Source organism: Pezoporus flaviventris, unplaced genomic scaffold (genome assembly GCF_033815535.1).
Source record: "Pezoporus flaviventris isolate CSIRO_AGI_PZ_B2104156 unplaced genomic scaffold, CSIRO_AGI_Pfla_v1 ptg000007l, whole genome shotgun sequence".
NCBI lineage: Eukaryota > Metazoa > Chordata > Aves > Psittaciformes > Psittacidae > Pezoporus > Pezoporus flaviventris.
In genome coordinates, this window is record NW_026892555.1 from 33621801 (window position 1) to 33645587 (window position 23787).

Below are 23787 nucleotides of genomic sequence, written 5' to 3' on the forward strand. Positions count from 1 at the left end.
TCTAGCGGCCGCCGTCTCTCTCTCTCCCTCTCTCCCTCCCTCCCTCCCAGTCTCATGGTGGGAAGGATTCACGCAGTCGGTTTCCTGAGGTCTCTGCGGTGATCAGACGGTTGTGCCTACAGGAGCTCCCATTTTGTAAGCTGCCTGCCGTCTGCACCTTGCACCGCTGTTTCCTGTTGGTTCCTTGTGTGCGGTGTTGAAATTGGAAAGATGGAGCTAAACAAATTCTCTTCTCACTCTGAATTCCATAGCGAAATTTAAAGTTTTTTACTGTTAGGGAAAAGAAAAATTCATATCAGGGTAAATTAAGAAAATTTTACTGCAAATGTATCAAGATTAATGATACATTTTTCTTGCTTAGTCAAGAAAATGAAAAATGCAGAAGTACAGAGGAAAAAGTAACCATACATTTATTTTATTGTACCCCCCTTTTCTTTTGCACACCTGTGTGTTTAAAACTTCCTGGAGGCAATTCCTTTTACACCTTCAAGGTTCACATTAAAATACAAGTGCTTGTCTCAGTGAGTGGAGGATCTTTTTACAAGGGCAATGTAGTGATAGAAAAAGGGGTAACGGCTTTAAACTGAAAGAAGGCAGGATTAGATATTATGAAGAAATTCTTCACTGTGAGGGTTGGTGAGGCACTGGCACAGGTTACCCAGAAGCTGTGGCTGCCCCATCCCTGGCAGTGTTCAAGGCCAAGCTGGACAGGGCTTGGAGCAAGCTGGTCAAGTGGACCACCTGTTCAAGGGGAAGGTGTCCTTGCCCATGGCAGAGAGGTTGGAACTAAATGGTCTTTGTTTCCTTCCAATCCAAACCATTCTATCATGTGTGTGTCTCTTCTGCAACCCTTACATAGTCACTTTGATGATGAATAAGAAGATGCAGTATGTTTGTTCTGCTTTAGCAGAACCTGTCAAATACCAAGGCTTTATCTTCCTACTTAGTGCATTCCCTAACCAGTTAAATTTCATATGCTAAGAGAAGCTGGGCTGTTGGAGAAGAAAATGTCAGGTACCACTGAGGAAAGAAAGGACATAAGGCTGTTGAGGGTGAAGGAGACTAGAGAAAAAGAAGGAAGAGGTAGATTTTAAAGAATGATTGAAGAAAGAAGGAAAAGAGAGTGGATGGGACAGAAGAGGTGTGAGAGAGGGCAGGGAGAAGCCAGGGAACAGGGAGCAGGTGAAAAGAAATTGGACAGGGAATCTGTGAGGTTTGATATTGAAATAGTGGAATCACTGTCATGACAGTGAGACAGTGGCCATGCATGATAGCCACTGGTGAGTTTTGTTTCACCTAGAGAAAAGTAACTTCTTAAAACCTCTTTAATTATTTTGTAAAGACACAGTGCACTGCACTCTGATTTTACTCTTATTCTATAACATAGCACTGACTCAAGGAAACTGTAGACGCTGAGAAGCTCATCTGACATTGCAGCCCAAAAGGCCAACTGTATCTTGGGCTGCATCAAAAGGAGCATGACCATCAGGTCAAAGGAGGTGATCCTGCCCCTCTGCTCTGATCTCATGAGACCTCACTTGGAGTATTGTTTGCAATTCTGGTGTCATCAACTTAAAAAGGACATGGAACTGTTGAAACAAGTCCAGAGGAGGGCCACGAGGATGGTCAGGGGACTGGAGCACTTCCCGTATGAAGATAGGCTGAGAAAGTTGGGGCTGTTCAGCCTGGAGAAGAGAAGGCTGTGTGGAGACCTCATAGCAGCCTTCCAGTATCTGAAGGGGGCCTGTAAGAATGCTGGGGAGGGACTCTTCATTACGGACTGTAGTGATAGGACAAGGGGTAACGGGTTAAAACTTAAACAGGGGAAGTTTAGATTGGATGTAAGGAAGAAACTCTCTACCATTAGGGTGGTGAGGCACTGGAATGGGTTGCCCAGGGAAGTTGTGACTGCTCCATCCCTGGCAGTGTTCAAAGGCAGGTTGGACAGAGCCTTGGGTGAGATGATTTAGTGTGAGGTGTCCCTGCCTATGGAACTAGATGATCTGAAAGTCCTTTCCAACCCTAACTTTTCTATGATTCTATGACAAATTCGAGGGTTTTTTCAGTGTGTCATAAAGTTGATCTCAACAACTGTATCATTGAAACGGATCGATTCTCTTCAGAGTTGAGTAACCTGGAAATAACATGCTGTTGCTGAAACCAGTACAACTATGGATGTCAGATCTCTACATTTCCTGGTTTAGTTTGTTCACTTAGTACTGTTTAACTTTGTTTTAACACATTAAGGATAAAACTTCTACAGCTTAAGATTTACAAGGATGATATTAATATTTAACAGAAGCTGTTTTAAAAGTAAGCAGAAGACAGAGGATTTTCTGTCTCTTTCAAGGCACAACGTGCCCTTCACTTGCAGAGCTAAAAATAATTGCAACTGGAATTGTATTATTTTGCCATTGTTTGAACAAATTTATATTAACTAATTTCACATGGCAAAAGACAATTTTGATCCTGCTCCTGTTTAAAAGTAAATATCTGAAGAATACTGTTTGTTAGCTTAGGCTTTTATGTGGCATCCCACTTCATACAGTATAGCAATAATCTTATAGTCAATGATCATTGGGCTTTTCAGATTCTTTTTCTGCTCTGAAGGTGCATACATGAGTCATGGAGGTTATTCTGAGCAATTTTTCCCGTATTTGCTATCAGTCTGGAAATAATAATTTGACACACTTCTTTAAAGTCCCATTTGCTTTGGTTATATCTGACTAAAAAGGGGTTCAGGTCATTGATAGAAGCATTTATTTAGCCTCTCTATAGAGATACTGTGTGCTAAGTGTTCACTTTGAAAATAAGTACATCTTCGGACTTTCACTTCTGTTCTACACTTTATGATCAAAAAGCACTAGCAGGGTCCCTGAACTGCTTCTCAATGTGTTAGGAAGAGGAACCATATGTCCATATGAGTCAGGGCATGAAGGATGCAAGCGTGGTGTCTCTGTGCTGTGATGAAGCAAGAGGGAGCAGGAGCAGGATTCACTGGGTTGGCCTCTGGACCATGCTCGTGGCTGCCCCAAAAACCTCCACCTGTACCAGCTGGGCTGGGAGCAGCAGATATACAAAATATAAGACCTTGCTTTCCTGAATCATGGCATGGTTCCTGACACTGACTTTATTTGTCAATAAAGATAGATTTCTGGTCCTTGTGTGGCTGCAAAGGGAAGTGTGATATAGACAGCTTCCAGAAGGCAGCCAAGTAGCTGGTGTTGTGGAACAGTGAGAAAGCTGCCTACTCTTGTGCTGTCCCAGAGGAAATGGGGCCTTCCTCATGCACAGCAGGAGGCTGAGTGCAAAGAGCCACTCCACTGCTGGAGCCACAGGATACCAGGGAAGAGCAGCCCCAGGGGAGGAGAAAAATGGGGTTTGGCTGAATTTGCTCTCTGACCTGACTGACCACAGCACCCCATGGGATCAAGACTTTGCAAGGGGAGGAAGGCAAAGAGACACAGATTGCAGTCACTGGAAGGGACAGTCTTAAAACAGCTGTGAAAACCACATCCTGAGGGGTTGTTTTTAAATAAGGAAGTACAAGATAATCAACTTGTCTGAAAATAGTTTGTACTGCCTGTGAAGGCACTGCTAGTAGGTAGATAGTAGGGTATGTATACATAGTTAAGTATGATGTAAAGAGCATCTCTAGGGATCAGGAGCTGTAGCTTTTCTTACTTCTTTATTCCATTTTTCACTATGATTCTTGGAGGTGAAAGTGAACCAAGGTAGTTGTTTCCCATAAGGGTGATACAGCAGTAACACAGAGCGCTTTTGCATATACTCAAAGATTGAGATTACTCTTAAACCATATTGCTGTGGCTTTAGCTGGAGTCTGCAAAGGTAAATGAGCCCAAGGTGTTATCCATGATAATTGGAATGAATTAAGGACCTAAGAATGCAGGAAAATTAACCTCCCACTGATATCCCTGGAGTTAAATCGCAGGTCAGTTGTAACACTGTACAGAAAGAATAATCTAGCTTTATAAATTCCAATTAAATTTCAGGTTTAAAGTAACACAACCAATGTATGGTTGATGGTGGCTGCTACAATCCATCTTCACTACCCCAGAAGGAAAAATTCATTTGTTTTTCTCCAATTTCTCTTTTTTGCAGAAATATTGCTGACCCTGAGGGTGGTTTGGTTGCTCCTTTCTTCAGCTGACTGGGCTTACAGCCCCAAATCCTTACTGGTTTGAAGAGCTGCGTCTGTTTGTCATGACCCAACTGAGCTGCCAGCGCCAGTGGCAGCTGCCTGCTGCCAACAGGACTCAGCCCTACCTTCCCGAGGGGAGCCAGGGCGGTTGTTGCCGAAGAGCAGCCTCTTTGACAGTCTGAAGCTAGCGTACAGACAGTTGCTCAGTCTGTTCACTGCATTCACCTTAGTGCAACTTAGATCTCTCCTGCGAAGTAAATGTTGACAGGCAATTTTCATAAACCATGTCAGATTGAATGTATTTAAATGTATGTATTTAAGGAAAACCAACCATGCTCTTCTTCTGTTTCTGTTTAGTTCTAGACCTTGAGGTTTTTTTTGCTTTGTTTTCCCTGGCTTACTCAGTCTGGTGCAAAGGATTCAGTTCCATCTGAAAACTGGTGTTTTAGGCTGAGGCCTGCATTTTGTGGCGGAGAGGAGGCGTGGAGGAGGGTGTAGAGGCAACGTCTGGTACATATAGAAATCTCCAATGAGCAGGTTCCACTGACAAGTCAGAGAAGATGAACCGATGCAGAAAACTATACAGACCAATTTTGAATGGGGTTAAAGTTGTAAAACAGATGAAAATTACCCTGTGAGAGGGCTGTTTATAAGGGGCGTTTCGGTTGGGTTTTGTGGTAATGTTTATAATGCAAGTCATGAATCCAAAAATACAAGTTGGTTACTTTCTTATTTAATTAAATTCCTAACAATCAGCAAATACTGATTATTTTTTTTTTTTTTTACCTGGCTCTGCTGACCTCTGTCATCTTCCTTTTCTTCCTAATAGAGTAAAAGAACAGGTTATTCCTTTATTTCCCGACGTGTGTTTCCAGCAATCTGGACAGCCAGTTTCTGGATGCTGAACAGCAAAGTTCAATGGTAATGCATGTACTGGTTATGGTAGTGGCAGAATTGGTGCATAATATCAAAGAGCTCAAGATACCTGCTTTAAAGCATGAGAATTTCTGGTTCCCATCCCCTTAGCTGGGAAAATAACAATTCAATTCCTGTAATACCTATAGCATATATCACTACAGACTTCACCACTATCGTGTGTTTCTGATTATTTTAAAGCAGTGTGGACTACGAGGATGTTTTGTAAGGTACATAAAATCCAGTTTATATGTAAACAAGCAATAATTTAAGTTGAAAACTTAAGTGTTTTACTTGTATAATTTTTGTGAGATATACATGTTGTGAAGTTGATTCCAAATGAGGTACTTCAGTATTAAATTAGATATCTTCTTAGCCGTGTGTGTCTCCTGGAAAAGTGTTTTGTAAAGGATCACAATGCCTTGATTAGACCTAATTTGTAGGCTTGAGACTTCTCATTTTCTAAACCTTGTGATTCTGCTCATAATGTCATTTAACTAACCTATATTATATGCAGCCACTGTAGGAACCAGTTCTTGATTTTTGTATGTTTATATCCTTTCGTAACAAATCTTAGTGAAACTTAACTGTTACTAAGCAGGCCACTGTTAGGGGGTGGGTTTTTTTTCTTGCCCACTGTGGTTGGAATAATCTTTTACTAAACCAGTGTCAGTTTCTGAGGACTTGAAATATTAAGAAATTGATGTTTTTGACGTCTGTTTGTTTTTTTTCTGCTGACCCCTGATCTACAAACTTTCTAACCTGAACACAATTTTTTTGATGTCAGATAAAATGCAGTGCATTTTATAATATCTCCTCAGCTATGCCTTTGGGGGCTGAAAGGTTTGTTCTGTTGCCATTTAATTTGTTGTGGTTTTCAGATGGGAGTTCAAATTAAATAGCAGCTCTCCTCTTATTAAGGCTGAGGAAAACACTATAAAAGTGGTTTGAAATAGGCTGTTTCTGTAGAAGGCTTTTGGTGAAAGCCCAGGAAATGTACAGTTGGGTTTGTCCCTAAGGAAGGCTGTGCCACCTCTCTGGAGAAACAACATTTTTCAGCTGCCACCATTCTGTTACCAAACCTAAGCAGAATGTTTAGTCAGCTAACATCCTCTTCAGCTGCTGATGGGAACCCAAATAACTGTCAGTTCTGAGCTCCACAGCCTCATTGCTACAATGACATCTGTGTTCAACTTGCATTATATAGCTGACAGAAAAGTATTTATATAAGAAATTTATAAATTTGAGGGAATTAACCTTATGCATCACAAAGTGTAAATGAGTTTTAAAATAATTTTGGTTTACTCCATTCTTTTTCAGTTCTTAACTGTAACCTCTGCAGATAGATTATTCTTTTTCACAGTGGACAAAATAGTTAGAATTTGTCCCATTTCACAACAGACCTGCAAACCCTGATCATCTGTAGTAATTATGATACTTCATCATCCATTGCCATTTTGAAAGAAAGGAGATTGTACCTATCACTTTGGCTCTGTTTGGGTTCATCATGACTTTAGTCATCTTCTAACTAATGAAAGAGAAAAGTGAGTGAAGGAATCTTCTGATCATATTGATCACTATAGAAACAAAAAAGCCAAATCAATTCCCTTCATTATCAGTATTTTTCATCCTGTATACAGTAAACTTGTCGGAGAAAGTACTTGGATTTTGTTTAACAGAACAATTAATCAGTGTTCTACTTACATTACTAAATGTGAAAGGCGCATAATGTGAAAAATAAGCATATATCCACGGTCATATGACCTGTTTAAGTGTTCATGTAATGTGGTAAGTTTAAAAAGTGAAGTGAGCTGTTTTGCTACAATGAATTAATTTGTACTCAATCTTAAAATATTGTCCCACACCGGTATCCCTTTGGGCCTGTATTAATTAAAAGCAATGTTTTTGCAGTTTATACAATACATTTTTTAATCTTTGTTTAAAAGCAGAATTCATATGGGCTTAACAGATGAAATGGGTGGCACAGCTCCACTTGCAGAACCCAAAGATACACAATCAGTTTTGAAATGCAACTTAAGCCATTAATTGTTGGTGTGAATTTAAAAGTTTTCTAGTATTTGTATGGTAGTATGCTGCCTAAGAGCAAAAGCATTCTCTGCACAAAAGAAAATTTACTGTAGTGGCTTTGATTTTAATTAGAATTTTCTCCCTGGTGTTTCTTTGTAGACTAAAACAAAATCTTTTCAGTTTCTTACTACAGGTAAAAGCTATGTGCAAGAACCTCAAAATGCTAAAATCTAGCATAATGCCTTAGATCTGTTTTTAAGTCTTGTATATTCCTACATAGCTGTCTGATGTATTATATTTGTATAGTGAATTGTGTACAATTTTGGAATAAGTGCATCATCACTTAATCTTTATGTTGTTCAATAGAGATGATGGACACATTTCTTCAAACATTTACTGTCATTTAATTTTTTTTCCTTTTATGTCATTTGTGGGTTTTATTTGTACAGTTCATCATGAAGTTGCATCTGAGATGTGTGTATATGAAAAGATTATACAAGGGTAAAATTAAGCAATATATAAACTATGGTTCTTCAGGAGAAAGCTTACAGTGTTTCAGGTTGTGATTTATTTTCAAAACGGAGTTGACTCTGAACATCACTTTGTTCACCTGCATTGATGTTTGTATTTCTAGTGTGAGCAGTTTATGCAAAGGTAGATATATTCAGAGAAATTTTAAATACATTTATGCAAGTTAATATTGCTTTGCTGATGCTATTTGCTTATTTGATGTTAAATAATGCTATTGTAAATAAAGAATTCTGTTGTTATTGCATCATTTAATAAATTTTAATGCCTTCGGGTTTTACATGGCTTTAGAGATTTCAACGTGTTTCTGTTGTGTCTTCTTTTATCCTAGAAGGGTCTAAGATTTACTATTAAAGCACTAGAGGGTAGATGAATAGGCAGGTCTTAAAAAGCCAGTGGGCTTTCTGTATTGAAGGCTTTTATATATTCCAACTAGTTGTTACTCTCAAGTCCTTTTATCTTTATAGAGCTATATATATAGTGTTTGTCACATAGGTTAACAGTTTATTAAGAGTACTTTTTTTATATTGTAGGGCGAAATGGGTGTCTGTCTTGACAGTTTCAACAGAGGCAGACCTCAGGTGGTTTGAAGCAGGACTGAGCAGAGTTAAGGGCTGGTTCCCCATGCTATGCCAAATGGTTAATTTAAAATAGTTGGGAATGTTTGATTGGTCAATTTAAAAAAAGAAATAAAACTAAAAGCTGTTACAAGAATGCTTGTTTGTCAGAATGATCTTCTGCTCTCTCTGGGAAATGGATGTGGGAGAAAAGCTATTCATATTAAAAATTTTAGAAGAGTTATTTTGAAGACCTCCAACTACTGTTAACCTTTCACTATTCACCATTGCTACCAAAACAAGGCTTAACCATGCCAAGTGCAAGGTCCTACACATGGGTCAGAGCAATCCTAGGCACAGGTACAGGTTAGGCAGAGAAGAGATTCAGAGCAGCCCTGTGGAGAAGGACTTGGGGGTGCTGATCAATGAGAAAATGAGCCAGCTGCAGTGTGCATTTGCAGCCCAGAAAGCCAACCATATCCTGGGCTGCATCAAAAGGAGCGTGACCAGCAGGTCGAAGGAGGTGATCCTGCTTCTCTACTCTGCTCTCGTGAGACCTCACCTGGAGTATCATGTGCAGTTCTGGTGTCCTCAACATAAAAAGGACATGGAACTGTTGGAACAAGTCCAGAGGAGGGCCATGAGGATGATCAGGGGACTGGAGCACCTCCCATATGAAGACAGGCTGAGAAAGCTGGGGCTGCTCAGCCTGGAGAAGTCTGTGTGGAGACCTCATAGCAGCCTTCCAGTATCTGAAGGGGGCCTGTAAGGATGCTGGAGAGGGACTCTTCCTTAGGGACTGTAGTGATAGGACAAGGGGTAATGGGTTAAAACTTAAACAGAGGAAATTTAGATTGGATATAAGGAGGGAGTTCTTTACTGTAAGGGTGGTAAAGCACTGGAATGGGTTGCCCAGGGAGGTTGTGAATGCTCCATCCCCGGTGGTGGTCAAGGGCAGGTTGGACAGAGCCTTCAGTTAGGTGGTTTAGTGTGAGGTGTCCCTGCCTATGGGTTGGAACTTGATGATCTTAAGGTCCTTTCCAACCCTAAGTATTCTATGATTGTTATCCTACAGTTCCTTTGACTTTTGCAAAATTATGGTGATCCTTGGACAGGAGGAAAATATTTCCACGTTGAGGAAAGCAAGGAAGGAGGAGGTTTCTTCCCAGTGTGAGGTCAGAAACAAGTAGAGAAAGCATCTTTATACTAAGACGAAAAATGTTTCCTATTGGAACTTTAGGCACAATTATCCCTTTATAATTTATGCATGTTGAAAAGAAAAAACAATAGTTTTAGCTAAAAGTCCTGTCATCATTCTAAATATGGTGAGTTAATGATGACCCCCGAGGTAACTGAATGGAAGAAAAGTGCTACCTTTCCCTTCTGGATCAAGCTTTGTTGACAAAGGCCAATGCATATGACACAGACATGTTGTTCTAACCTGACATCACAACAAAAGAGACAAAAAGTGACAGGTCCTTCTTATGGTAATCCATATGTTCACCATGAAAAGTCTTGGAGACCAGACTTTTCACAGGGATGGAACAGGGATGCCCGCAGCCTTTGAATTACTCCCCAGCTTGTTGCTCGCTGCTTATCATGGTTCTTCTTGTGTTGTACCCTGTGTGGGAGGAGGACTGCATGTCACTGCGCTTGGGCTCAGGCTATGGCAAGGGAAGAATGCTGCCAGGGGTATCTGCCCTCTGCCTTGGCTTTTGGGCTGCGAAGTGTAGCTAAGTCGAACGTGAGTAGGTCTCTTGACTTAACTGCCACCCTGTTTCCTGAAACAATAATCACAGTGCAGCCTTCACAAAAAGTAAGGTTTTGCACTGAAGAAAGCAGAACCCAGAGCAGCCTTGAGCATTCCTGTGGCCTTGTAGGTGTAACAGGTATACAGGTATAGGTGACTTTGTTTCCTCTTACCTTTTAGAAATTCCTTGCTGGGGCTTCAGCCAAGGGTTGTCTGTTGGCTCCTGCAGTGTGCAGGAGCTGCTAAATCCCAGCTTTTGATACAGATCAGTCCAGAGTCCTGCCGAGAATTCCCACTCTAGCCATCTAAAAGAGGGAAGAATGATCACAGATTGATAAAGTCCCTAGGAGAGGTAGGTCAGGTTGGAATTACAGTGCGAATGAATCTGTATGAATGGTAGTCCTTCAGAGCTGGGCATTGAGGTCCTTCTTTGTTACTGCTGCTAATGACCCTGACTTTGGCCAGCATGGCGGGCTCATGCCAGATGTTATGACCAAGAAAAAAACATGGTTGATTGTATTGAAGGCTTTAAGCTTAGGGAATGCCCTGGAGTCCAGAGGACCTAAGGTGCTCCAGTTTTAGTGGGATTCATTTCTTGATTGGTGTGAGGAGGCCACAAAAGAAAAACAGAATCCCAAACCAGAAGTCTGAGAGACTCCCAGGGAGGGGGAACAAATGGATCAAGTAGAGTGTGTGTGAGCCAGAGATTTCTCCTCAAAGTAAATCTGCATTTCCGCTTGCCCCTTTTATCCACAGGCAGAAGAGGTAGGCTCTCCCTGGCCAGGCTGAAAACACATCAGGGCTAGCACCTCTGAGCTGATTTTACTTTTATAGTGCTGCTCCCCTGTCACACGGAGCAAAACCAACCCCTGGCTTGTTTTGGCAGATGAATTCCCAGTCATTCACAAGAAAAAGCAGGAGCATCCCCGTGGCTGGGGCTGGCCTGTCTGCTGGGGGCGACTCTGCACAGCTGTCCTTCTGCTCCTCCCACCCCACATATCTCCCCGAGGATGGGAATTTTTTAGTGCAATAAATGCCTTTAACACCTTAGGGGATGAAAGCCTCTAAAGATTATCTGTAACACAGTGAAAACAGTGCCTGAAGCCCTATTCTTATCCTGGGCTATGTGTTATCAGGCTTCTAAAAAAAAAAATGAGTGTTTTAATTTTTGGGCATGTCTTCAACTTAACTAATGGGGAGAATTAAAAAAATCTCACCTTGTATTTGTTTGTCTTCATCTCTTCTGAATCTCCTATTAAGACCAAGGCATTAGACCTTAGTTGACGTAACTTTGCTATTTAGCGTGAGTATGACTCAGCATTAAAAACACTACTGCACATGCTTAATAGAAACCCATCTGCAAGTAAGGCCCTGCCCTCCTGCTAGGGCCTCATATGCAATAAGTTAGAACGCAGGTACATAGGCAGCCTTTCATCTGCTTGCATCTGCTTATAAGCAGGGACATCCCTATTGGCAAAATATAATAATTTGAACGAAGAACCAAGCATGTAGCTCACAGGCATTAGCAGTTAATCAATAACACTAAGCTAAAAGGTAAACAGCTGTAAGAATCCTGATTAATACCAATCTATAGACTATCATTTTAGCCCTAACCAAGTACACAATAGGATAAGAAAACCGCAAGTTATGTAACTTACCAAATTGTACGAATGTATGCTTTAGATAAAATTGTATCAAGAAGAAAAGTAGGTATGAAAGAACCCCTAAGATGTACTGCTCTTTGGACACGTGTATGGAGGTTTGAACCCCCATGTGCTCCCAGCACCAAGAACGGTTTGTGCTTTGCTTTACAGTATGCACTGTGGTGTGATTTCTTTGAATCAAACATGAGCATGTTTCCCTCACAAGCTGTTTTTCCTCATCCTGTGTTGTGATATCTGGACATGGGCTAGCCAAAGGATTCCAGATTATCTGGCAAAACTTAATTTCTACGGGTAATTCAAATTTTGCTCTGCAATCAGAACTCAAAGGCTTATTCCTGTAAATCTGGTTAATGCTGGTACTACTTTTATGCTACTGATGCTGCACCACTAAAGCCATACTAAACTGCCTGCCTGAAACTGTTTACTAAAGCAATAGAGCATCAATTCTGCCTTGCAAGTAACAGGTTTGGAACAACGCAGAGAAAGTAAAAAAATAAACAGGTAACAAAGAAATGAAGCCAAGGGACTATCTCAAGCAAGTTTCAGAAGGCTGTATTCCTACCTGCTCCCTGAGCCTTGTGTGTGTATTGGCTGTCCCTGATGTAGTCTGTACTTTTGCCTTGGCCTAGGATGGAGAATGAGTTTGTAGGTAGGAGAATTAGACCAGTACATTTAATGCAAATTACACAAACGCACCAAGTCTGGGGACACAGCTGTGCTGGGCTGACTGTAGAAGGGGTCTTTGGAGATAGGGGAGCCTGAATGAATTCTGCGTCCCCCTCAGTAGTGTTTGTGTGCTTGTGTTGCTGCCTCTGTGTTTATGTTCTGATTAAAAAAAAGTAAGGGGAGGTTCCAAGACGAAGCTTTTGGTAGGAGGAATTACAATGCTTGAGGTCCTGTGCTCTGAACACCCTCATTCCCTGAGGGCAGCCAGTGATTCTTAAACTCTGTTTCAGAGCACTTCACTCAGGCCAGATAAGAAATAAGGACTGCGGGAAGGTTTCACCTCTGGTCAAGTGCAGTCAGTGACTGCTTCTGGAGCCACAGACTCTGTCTGAGATTCAAGTGATTCCTAATTCCTAATCAAGTGATTCCTTCAAGTGATTCCTAATACACCCCTTCTTCGGGCTGAAGGCAATGTCTGGATCACATGGAGCTATATGTGACTAAATTTTTATAGCACATCTTTATAGCTGCTTTTGGCTAAGGTAGAGTTAGGTAACTGGTCTGGGGCTAGGGTTTGTATTTGTGCTGAAAACAGTGTTGATGATTCAGTGCTTGCACAGAGCCGAGGCCTTTTCTGCTCCTCACACCACCCAACCAGTGAGTAGGCTGGGGGTGCACAAGGAGTTGGGAGGGAACACAGCTGGGACAGCTGACCCCAGCTGGCTACAATGATATTCCATACCAGATGATGTTGTGCGCATCATGTAAAGCTGAGGGAAGAAGAAAAAGGGGAGCACGTTTATAAAACTAGGGGAAGAATAAGAAAGCAGGGGAACATTCAGAGTGATGGCTTTTGTCTTCCCAAGTAACCATTGCATGTGATGGAGTCCTGCTTTCCTGGAGATGGCTGAACACATGCCTGTGATGGGAAGTGGTGAGTGAATTCCTTGTTTTCTTTGCTTGCACACATAGCTTTTGCTTTACCTGTTGTCTTTATCTCAATCTCACTTTTACTCTTCAGTTTTCTCCCTCATCTCAATGCAGGGGCAATGAGTGAGTGGCTGTGGGCTCAGCTGCTGGTAAGGTTAAACCATAACCACTCTAATGGCATATAAACCTCCAGGAGTCAGGTCTGGCTGTGTTTGTTCCCCTCTGCAGCTGTGTTTGGTGCAGTTTGTCTTTGTGCTGTGCTGTGCTCAACGAAATCCTACACTGCTTTGCTCCGAGAAGGACCTATGGGTGCAAGTCCCCAAGCTCTCTACAGTGCAGCTCAACCCATCCTGGCCCTTTTCTCCATGCCTGCATGTTCAGTGTCACCCAGGCAGGGGCTCTGCAGTAACCCACCCTCCATGGGGTTTTGCCCTAGACTGAAGATTTCTCCATCTCCCTGCACCAGCAGGGATGACATCCTCCAATGACAAGGTGCACACCTGGCCCCCTTGAATCCTGCAGCCCCTTCCAGGTAACCTTGTTGTAGCAGTTGTAGCATGTAGCCATGTGGGAGGAAGGGGAGATTAGAAGAAGGAGAAACCCACAAAACCTAGGATGAAACCCTGCAGAAGGGGATCACCCAGCACCTCTGCAGGGGGCAAGGGCCAGATGTCTTCCTCTGGCCCGATTCTGAGCAGGTCCTGGAGTAGGCCTGGTTATGGAACCAGGAAAACACCAGCAACAGCCCAATGTCCTGCCAGGCACCCAACAGACAGCCCCAAGGTAAACTAAACTCACCTCAGCAATGCCTGTGAAACCTACAGTGGCTGAGGGTGTGCTGCTGTATCACTGGAATTTCGGAGATGAGTTTTGATTCTCTGTATCCAAACCCTACGCCTGGAACCCCCGAGATAGTGCGCGGGAGCCGTGGGTCCGTCTGGGGAGCACGACGGCCCCCGGGCCTGGTGCTCACCCACGGCAGTAGGTGCTTATCCGTAGAGAACATCGTTCCGGCACACCGGCCTCCTAGTCTGGGAAGCGGCAGAGCCACCGGCGCTCCGGCCGGGTCCAGCGGTTGGGCTTGGAGAGGCAGGGAGCAGAGCAGGCGGCAGGGGAGGTGGGTCCAGGAGGTTGGGTATTTCCCCCTGTCCCTCCGACACCGCTGGCCTCGACCTAGAGAAGGGCGGCCAGGCCGCTCCGGCAAAAGCCGCGACTCCGCCCCGGAGTAGGGGCCTCCGGTCTGGGCAGCCCCCCTCGCCCACTCCCAGGGCTGCGCGACCCCCGGGGCGGGCCGTCTGCGCCTGCCCCCCCTTATCCTCCCTCCCCTCCCCGGCGCATATAGCCGCGGGGTCAGCCCACTCTCCCCGACGGCGCCGGGCGGCGGACAGTACCGATCGGCTGCTCCTGCGCCTCTATCCCACCCCGCAGCGGCACCCCCAGATACACCCGGGTGTCTGCCTCTCCGCTTCCCGACAGCTCGCTCCCTACCTTCTTCCTTTCCCGCCCCGCCCCGACATGGCTCTGTACCTGGCCGGCGAGCTTGTCCCCGGAGACTACAGAGACGAGCTCGGGACTGCCTACTACCTCCCTTTCCACCCTCCCGCCCAGTACTTCGAAACGGCCCCCGACTTCTTCCAGCCCCTAAAATCCCTGGGTGGGATGCTCCCCGCCTCCCCGCCTTTGCCCCAGTACAGCTTCAGCAGGGCCCCCACTTTTCTGAGCCAGCCGCCCCCCCTGCCCGCAGAGCCCTTTCCCGGTCTCCCTTTGCCCCACTACACCAAGCCGCAGGACCCCTTCTCTCCCAAGGAAGACTCGCTCGTCGGGGCAGGGGCCCTTGGCTCGCCGGCACAGCTCTACCTGAGCCCCCCGCACAAGGCTGCCCGCAGCCCGGAGGCCGGAGCGCCGGAGGGACAGAACCACAGGTACCACTTCACCGAGGAGGAGCTCAACACGGTGCTGTACGGGGCGCTCCGGAGCAGTCAGCTGGCCGGGAGCATCCACGCCATCTCGGGGCCCCGGTTGCCCCCTGCCAGCACGGGTAAGGGGGTCCCCGGCTTGTGCGCAAGGGGCTGCCTGCGCAAGAGAGCCACCGAGGAGCAACAGGGCGGAAGGTCGTTCCTTGCGGCCGGGTGTACGGTGGGGTCTGGGGACAGTCCCCAGAGTGGGGTGCGGGTGGTCCCGCCGGAGCCATGCCCACCGGACATCGCCGAGGGCACCTCGGGCTTCATTTCCCCGTAGTTTTCTTGCATTACGAGCCCACGCCGGGAAAAAACGGGAGTGATTCGGGCTTCGGACGCCGTCGGGCCCAGCAGGACCCACTCCCCCTGCCCCTCTGCAGCTGCACTGCCGGCTGAAGAAGGGGTCCCTCTTCTGCAGGTGCTGCGGACTCCTTCTCTGGAGGTGCTGCGCAGTTCTCCTACGCCCCGCTGCTCAACAGGGACTCGCTGCAGATGCCGGAAGGTAGGGGCCCGGCGCTGCCAGCGCCCCGCTCCGCGCCCAGCAGTGGCCAAGCCGCGCTCAGCGCGCCCTGTTCCCCGCAGGGCTTTCGGTGCTGCAGGTGGAGTACGGGGACTTGTCTCAGGTCGGAGTCTTCTGCACAGACCCCATCCCTAAAGGAGTCCGCTTCGGCCCTTTCCAAGGCAAAGTGGTCAGCATCAGCGAGATCAAGATTTACGACGACAACTCGCTGATGTGGGAGGTAGTGGAGGCACCTCTGGGCTCGGCCGCCCCACTTCCTTAGCCTGCGAGAGGGGCTCGGCCCGGTGCGGGGGGTGGATCGGTGCGAGCGGGACATGTGCGGGAAGGAAGGATCGGTCAAACTTGATCGGGTTCTCCCTGCTCTCCAGATCTTTGAATGCGGTCGCCTGAGCCACTTCATAGACGGGAAAGGTGCCTCTGGCAACTGGATGTCTCTGGTGAACTGTGCCAGGTTCCCCGAGGAGCAGAACTTGACAGCTATCCAGTGCGAGGGGCAAATATTCTACGAGAGCTGCAAGGAAATCTTGCCGAAGCAGGAGCTCCTGGTGTGGTACGGAGATTGCTACGTGCAGTTCCTGGGCATCCCGATCAGCCTGAAGGACGGGGAGGAGCGGAAGAAGCATCCGGAGGACCCTGAAGGTGAGCCTGCCAGCCCCTCATGCCCATGGTCCTGCGTCTGGCCGGGGGTAGGCTCGCACGAAGGGAGGTAAAGGAACTGGGACACCACCTTTTTCCATCTATGTTTTACTTCAAACGCTCCCCAGTCCTTGCGGTGGGCCAGTGTCAGGGTGCCCGGGCCTGCCTGCCCCTTCTCTTCCCTGCAACCCCAGTATCTCAGAGCAGCAGCTTCCCCTCGGCACCGGGGACCGCACCGACGGCTTCTGCCAGCTCGGTGCAAAATTCTCCTCGTTCGCCTTTCCTCGGGGAACTGAAATTGTTCGCCCGACGCCTGTAAAACACCGGGTGGTGCGGGGCTGGGCCGCCCTCGGCTCCGCATAAGGGAAGGGGGCACGCGTTTTGAGATGAGAGGGACTTTTAAGCGGCATTCTGGTTTTGGTCCTGTTTTATCTTACGATCGCACATGCCTGCTTTTATTATGTTTTTCGTGCAATTAACACTCAGTAAATGTGGCAGGCAGAAGTCGTTGAGATCCAATAATGCCGGTATGGCTTGCAGATCAAATGTCAAACACGCTTATTCCCGGAATAACTGTTTATAATGCGCAAAAAAATAAATGTCCTTCTTATAAGCAAAGCTTATGTACGGGGAAAACGGGTGTATGCCAGCGCAGGGCAGGCTGGAGTGGGAGAGGTGCCACAGTGAGGCAGAGAACTAGACTGGCACGGGAATTCAGCAATGTTGTCTTCAGGTGCCTGGTTCAGGTAAATCGTTCGTTTCATTTTAAGACTTAAGCCAAAGCTGCTTTAACGGCAGAAAAGGATGCTTGAGCGTTTGAAAAATATCCTGTCACTGTTGTTCCAAATTCAGTGGTTGAGAACATTGTTAAATACAAAAGAAAACCAAATAAATGTGGTTTTGTCCGGCAGCATTTTAAAAACCATCTAGAAAAACTGTGCAAGTTTATTTTTCTTTTGGGGACAGGACCTGAAATTTACGGACAATGTTAGTATGAGATACCTGGCAGTGTTTCTGTGTGGGGAGATACTTTTGCATGCGACTTTGAGTTGTTTTTTCACATTTTCTCCCTGTTTTGGGAGAACCAAGGATGAGCCCCTGTCCTTGCTGTAGTCAGTAGCTAAACCCGGTGATTTTACCAGGCTGTGGGCTGCAGTTTACTCCCCCCCGTTAGAAAGGTAATAGGCAAGTGAAGCAGTGAGAACCGATGGGTATTTTGTTAATGGTTTTGCCAGAATCCATTTACCCTTAATGTCCTCCCAATAAGTTGGGAATTTTAAATTGGGACTTATAATTCCCAACTCGGTACCAGCTCTGGGAATGCAGCAGGTTTGAAAGGAGCTCCTGGTGCTGCGATGTAACTCCGTGGTGGCCCTTTCCCTTCTCCCGTACAGAAGCCGGGGAAAGCTTTAAGTGCGACCGCTGCGGCAAGGTTTTTGCCTACAAGTACTACCGGGACAAGCACCTCAAGTACACCCGCTGTGTGGACCAGGGGGACCGCAAATTTCCTTGTAACCTCTGCAACCGATCCTTTGAAAAAAGAGACAGGCTGAGGATCCATGTTCTCCACGTTCATGAAAGACATCGACCTCACAAGGTGAGCCTGCCCCTGGGTCACTCCGCAGGTACTGGCTCTTTTGAGGGGACTAATTACGGAGTCTTTTTTGGCTGAGGGTAGGATGCTGGTGGTCTCCCTCCTCCAGTTGCCCTGGCAGCTCTCTGGAAGGACCACTTTGCCTGTACAGGAGGAGTTTATCCTGTGCAGCAGAGCTTAGTTAAAGAAATTTGATGGATTTAAATTGGGGAAATAAACCCCACAGTCTCAGCGAGACCTTTAAAAGAAACTATTTCTTTTGAGCTCTTTGGATGTTTGCCTGTGGGTTTTGCTACTTTTCTGACGTGGTGTGGTGTTAACTTGTGTTTGAAGGTACTCCACTTGTCCTGGATCTGAGGAGATGATGTCTCCTATCCCTCATTCCCTCCGTTCAGCCTGAGAACCAACAGACTTCTGTGTCTGTTAAACAAAACAGGAGCTAAAAGGTTTACAGTCAATGGAGAGCAGATTTTCAATTTATGGAAACAAATAATTGCTGAGATACTTTCCTCATCGGTGCCAAACACCTCTCTACAGCATCAGTTTTCTCTATGATCACTGGGGGTGGAAAACCAGACTTCCTGAAGGCCTAGGAACATCAAGTTCCAGTGCTTGAAATGGGCCTGAAAAAATCCTCAAAATACCTATTAGATAATCTTGCAGTAATGTAAACTTTTCAGGGAAAACTTTTTTCAACTAAATCAACAATATTACAATGTCAGAACATCAGAATGATTTAGTTACAGGTGAAAAATATTCTATTAAATATGAGGCATTGAATACCATCTAATTCTTATTAATTTCATTTCCTAGAGCATTTGTTTTGAAATGCATATGAAATAAATACTTTAGAACAGCAGTAGGATAAAACTTACTCTGAATATATCACATTTATATGAGAATGATCAACTCAAAAAAGCAGAGATGGAAAATGTCAGTAAAAAATAAGCACCTTCTTTCAAGATCAGTCATAGCTTAGTTTACTTTGAACTTCTGAAAGATAATTTCTTTCCAATTATTGTAGGGAGAAATTGGTTTGGGGCTCTTATAAATTGCACTGAATCAGTGCAAGTCTCTCAAGTGACTCTTGTGAATTGGTTTTGCCCTGCTGGCTGCTGCGCAGCAGCTTGAGGATGCTACTTGTTTCACTCCTGCCAAGAGGCACTTCTGACAGGTCAAGCTGTAGGCTTAAGTGTGACCGACTCCCCATTTCTGAAAAATAAATGGTATTGTTTTAAGATTTAGTTCTAAGATTTATTATAAGATTACTTTAATATTTTTAGTTTAAAATTAAAAGTAACAGCTGGAGCTTGATTTACATTCTGAAGAAAGTGATTTTACAGAAATGCTTGATTTTGATTACTGTAAGTCAGTATTGTCTTGTTTGTGTTCTGAAGCACGATTTTAAATGAAACCATTTTAATAGCACAAAAAAGGTTTGACATTTTGCATGTTTTTTTTCTTTTTTTTTTTAAAAAAAAAGAAAAGTTCTTAGAACCAGATAAAAATTCTGACTGTATTTGAAATTGTTACTGCTTAAATTACTAGTGTGTGTATATGGATACATCCATATACATGGATATATGTATATAGATAAATACATATAAAAATATATAGGAAAATACATGCACATACTCTATATACCTATTTTTTCTTTTGAACTATGCTGTTTTGTGCTTCTTTTTAACATTATCCATTTTTTCTTTCCCAGTGCTCAGAGTGTGGAAAGAGCTTTTCTCAGTCCTCCAGCCTGAGCAAACACATGAGGGTTCACTCTGGGGAACGCCCCTACAAATGTGTGTACTGCAACAAGGTAAGGCAAAGCCCCATTTGTGCTCTGCTGCATCCCCCTGTCCTCTGCCATGCTTAGCAACACACTGGACCTGCAGGGAGGTGACTCTTTCCATGCTCAATTTCATTTTTTACAGGTTATTTTTCTGCTTATTTTCTGTTTTCTTTCAAGAAAATGTCTTCTATTTAAGTTGACAACCAGATAAGTTGACTGTATTCTGGGCACAGTTGTGAGCTGAAGTGACAGGGCTGGCTCAGACTGAAGAAACATGTTCTGGTCTCCTTCTGTTGTGGAATTTGTGTTTCATTCTAGCTGAGAGAATTGCTGTGGGAAAGGATGTAGGAAAGCTTGAGAGCATTTCGATTGCCATCCAAGGCATACAGATAGATGCAGTATTCCCCTTTCTCATCAGATAGGTAGGTTTTGATATTACTGGCATTGTTTCTGGAGTGCAGTGAATAGATTTGCCCCATAAGCTGAACCTGCATGATACAACTGTGTATGCTTGAAGTAACAGGGCCATTGATGTGCAACTGGACATGGAGGTTTGATTAAAAAAGAACATGAGTAAAGTCATAAAGCACTGATCAAAAATGTGCCTAGCTGTGATGCTCACAGCAGGGATGATTCAGATGAGCTCTTCCAGTGTGAGAAGTGACAGCTTTCCCAACAGACAGAAGGTGGATGAACATACATGCTGCTGAGGGTGAAAATAGATAGGGCTCCAGGTGCTATGGGAGTGTCCATGCAATGCAGAAGCACTGTTGTCATGTAGCAAGGTCCTCCTGATCTTGGAGAAAGAGAAGTTTTGTTAATGACTGGCTGGACTAACACAGAGCAGAAGTGTCCTGTACTTAAAGAAGATCCCTTTAGCTATTGCATTTCTTTCTCTCCTAGACACCCTAAACACTTGTAGGCAGAGTTTAAGATTAAATGTCATCCTTTAATCTTCTGATCACAGGGAGAGGTGGCAAAGCTTTACAGACTGCTCTCTGAACAGATCCCTTAAGACACATGGGACCCTTGACCAGCGTGCAGCCATTTTGGTAGACTGTTGCATATTGGATCAAGTTAAACCTTTAGCCCTACAGCTGCAGGATGCTGCAACTATGCTGGGACATAGCCAGCATTTCTGTGACTGGAAAGCCAGGTGCTATTTTAAAGCATCTTCATCTGTGCCTCCTATTGCAGTCATGGTTCCTCTTTGCCTCTTTTACCTCTAATGATGGCTGTACTCCAGCACTGCTTTGCTTTCCTGGGCTCATTATTCATTACCTGGGTGACATTGTGATTAAAGCAAAAGTCTGAGGCAAATATCACCATTCTGTCCCTTAAGCATACTTTGGCCCTCTCAATATACACCTTCAGGGACTTTTATATAGGAATCACAGATCTGTTTGAGCTCTAAGGTTCTTAGTGAAACAGTATCTGACATGTATTGCTCTATGCTGTGAAAACTTGTGATGGTTCAGCAACATAATGGTACTAAAGAGGATTTATTTTGTGTGGTCTGCAAACAGTGAGGGGCCTGGAAGTGTCTCTCTTGGAGGAAAACAGGGGGAAACACTCAAAACTTTGCAGGATTCCTGCTCCAGTCTTGGCGAGAGGGTTTTCTCCCCAGATAGAAAACGAGCCTTTACAAGGGGAACAGAGTGTAGCTGTGCGCACTTTGCTCCTCAGGTGTGTGTGGGGAACCAGGCTGGAAGGCCTGAGTGAAGGAAGAGCAGAGTATGATGGAAAATGAAACCTCAAAAGATGGATGCTGAATTGCATGAATGAATTCTGGCACCTGAATCCCCAGGTGCCCAGAGTATGTGAATACAGATCTGACTTTGAAAATAAAAACTGGAAGGAAAAGCTGCATTATTTTCTCCAAACATAAAGGAGCTGCAAAGCTAATTAGAACAGTATTGACTTCTCACCCCTTGACATGTAGAAGATACTTATTGGTGCATCTGGTCAGAAATCTTTCTCTGAGATTCATCTAATTCCATGGACTCAGCCACATCTATATAGCGATAGCTGTTGGCTTCTGGTTCCTTGTTGCTGTGAGGTTGGGTTTTTTACCTTAAGTTATCTGAGAATGTTATTTGTGGACTTAATTTCAGAGTACAGTTCTTCTGATGGGCCTGGATTAGCTGAACCTGGGAAATACGTATGTGAAAATGGATTACTTTCAACTCCTTACCTTTTCAGGCATTCACGGCGTCCAGCATCCTGCGCACTCACATCCGCCAGCACTCAGGAGAGAAGCCCTTCAAGTGCAAGTACTGCGGCAAAGTCTTTGCCTCACACGCAGCCCACGACAGCCATGTGAGGCGCATGCACAGCAAGGAGGAGTGCACTTGCTCCGTGTGCGGCGTGCACTTCCTGGGGCAGGAGGATTACCAAGTCCACCTGAAGATGCATGATGCTTATTAGTCAAGAACCCTGTGGACATGTCTTGAGCCAGCTTATGTGTGTATCTGTCTATATGTGTATGTGTTTGTTCATAGTTTTGTGCACATCGCAGGAGGTGACCCTTACCCTCATAGTGACTCTTTGGGTACATTCAGTCCTCTGGACCCTGGGCATAGTTTCTCACCTGGGTGCACTGATGCCACCCTGGACTGGGGTAAAATCCAAGACATGCTACCCCACCTTCCCCTTCTCTCCTCCCATACATTAATTTTCTCAACAGAGAAACGCAGAGAGGAGGAATTTCACCTCCCACGAACCTTTTGTGCACAAATACCACTGTGGAGAGTGTTTCCATGTCTCTAATGTACCACATCTGTGGACTGCCTGGTGCAATGCATACCAAAACTTGTGTGAGGGATGATTTTAACGAGTGCATTTCCCAAAGCCAATTTAACCTCTTTGTTTTGTTAGGATGCATGACCAAGTATGGGGTCTACTTCACCTTAACCTGCAAGTCTTTTATGTTGCTCTATTTAAATGTGAACTGCTTCAAAGATACTGACTACTACACCAGCATTAGGGGTATTTAATTCCTTCATTCAGCTGCTGGACACTGGGAGCTCCAGGGCATTGAGACCCCCTCTTCTAGAGGATGTTGATTGGCCATGAGGGAGAGGAGCAGGGTGTGATGAGTAGCTGCCAGTTAGCAGAGATATTGCAGGTTGGCTTTGCCTTCTCACAGGTGAGAGGACCAAATGTGAAGATAGTCCCAACCATCAATGAGTGCTCAGGTGGGTCATAAGCAGTTGAGTGGCCTCATAGAAATGTTTCATTCTGGGCCCATGTGGGCCTTTGTTAAAAATCTTTAACAAAATAGCATTCCCTGGCAATGTGAAATATGAACTTGACGGAGGCTTAGCAAAAAGCTGGAAGCATCACTGAGTATAGAGTGTGCTGTAATTAGCGCAGAAGTCTACTTTATCACTGAGTGGCCAGCATAATTCGCAGGGGGCTGTACATTCAAGAGGGGCTCCCAGTGTCAGTGGGACTTTGTGTGTCATCCAGGGGGGATAATGGAAGCCCTTGCTGGAGTTGGTTGATTAGCACAGGTAGCTTGATGTTACTGAGATAATGAGATTCCCTTTTAATATCCTAGATCTGCTAGGATTTAACAAGGACTTTGCACATAAGAGAGAAATTTTATTTTGTGCCAACCTTAACAACCTCTTTGAATACAGCATAGAACTAGGAAACAAGTTACCTGCGCATTTAATTGTACTGTGTAGATAATGTTGATTTGCACTCTTTCTTATGCAGTTTTTATTGTAACTTAAGTTTCTCTGTCCTCATTGTTTTCCTGGTAAAAATATTAAAATATTTACAGAACCACCTACTTGTAAGTAAAATACTGAGCGCAAGGAATGGCTTCAAGGTGCTATGAATTGCAGTGTTAGCTTCCCAAGCAGGTAATTTCCTTGTTTCTTGCGAATGAGGGTTATTTAAGTGGTGTATCTTTTGTAGTGCATTTACTTCTGCTTGAAGAACTCCAGATATCTTGTACTAGAATATTAGTACCCTTCTTCAGTATTTGATGAGTTGCCTGTAAAAAAAGAGTATGTGGTTTTGCTTGTACATGTGATTGAAGGTACTGGTTATCTTGCACATTAAACCTGTATATATAAATTTT

General features: G+C 44.7%; 2 protein-coding genes across 11 annotated transcripts in view; both read left to right on the forward strand.

Moving 5' to 3' along the window:
• Nucleotides 1–7933, forward strand: part of NCOA2 (nuclear receptor coactivator 2) — a 193816-nt gene extending 185883 nt beyond the window's left edge. For all 10 annotated transcript variants that reach the window (XM_061448305.1, XM_061448306.1, XM_061448304.1 and 7 more), the window contains one exon: nt 4123–7933. In XM_061448305.1, coding sequence (XP_061304289.1) covers nt 4123–4134 — 12 coding nt within the window. In that variant the 3' untranslated portion in view covers nt 4135–7933. The remainder of the gene's footprint in view (nt 1–4122) is intronic.
• Nucleotides 7934–14063: 6130 nt separating this feature from the next.
• PRDM14 (PR/SET domain 14) lies at nt 14064–22341 on the forward strand. Its single transcript, XM_061447582.1, has 7 exons — nt 14064–14181; nt 14231–15434; nt 15682–15898; nt 16047–16317; nt 17709–17911; nt 19620–19721; nt 21897–22341. The coding sequence occupies exons 1-7, from the start codon at nt 14064–14066 to the stop codon at nt 22119–22121; spliced, it is 2340 nt and encodes a 779-aa protein (XP_061303566.1). The 3' UTR covers nt 22122–22341.
• The last annotated feature ends 1446 nt before the right edge of the window (nt 22342–23787 follow it).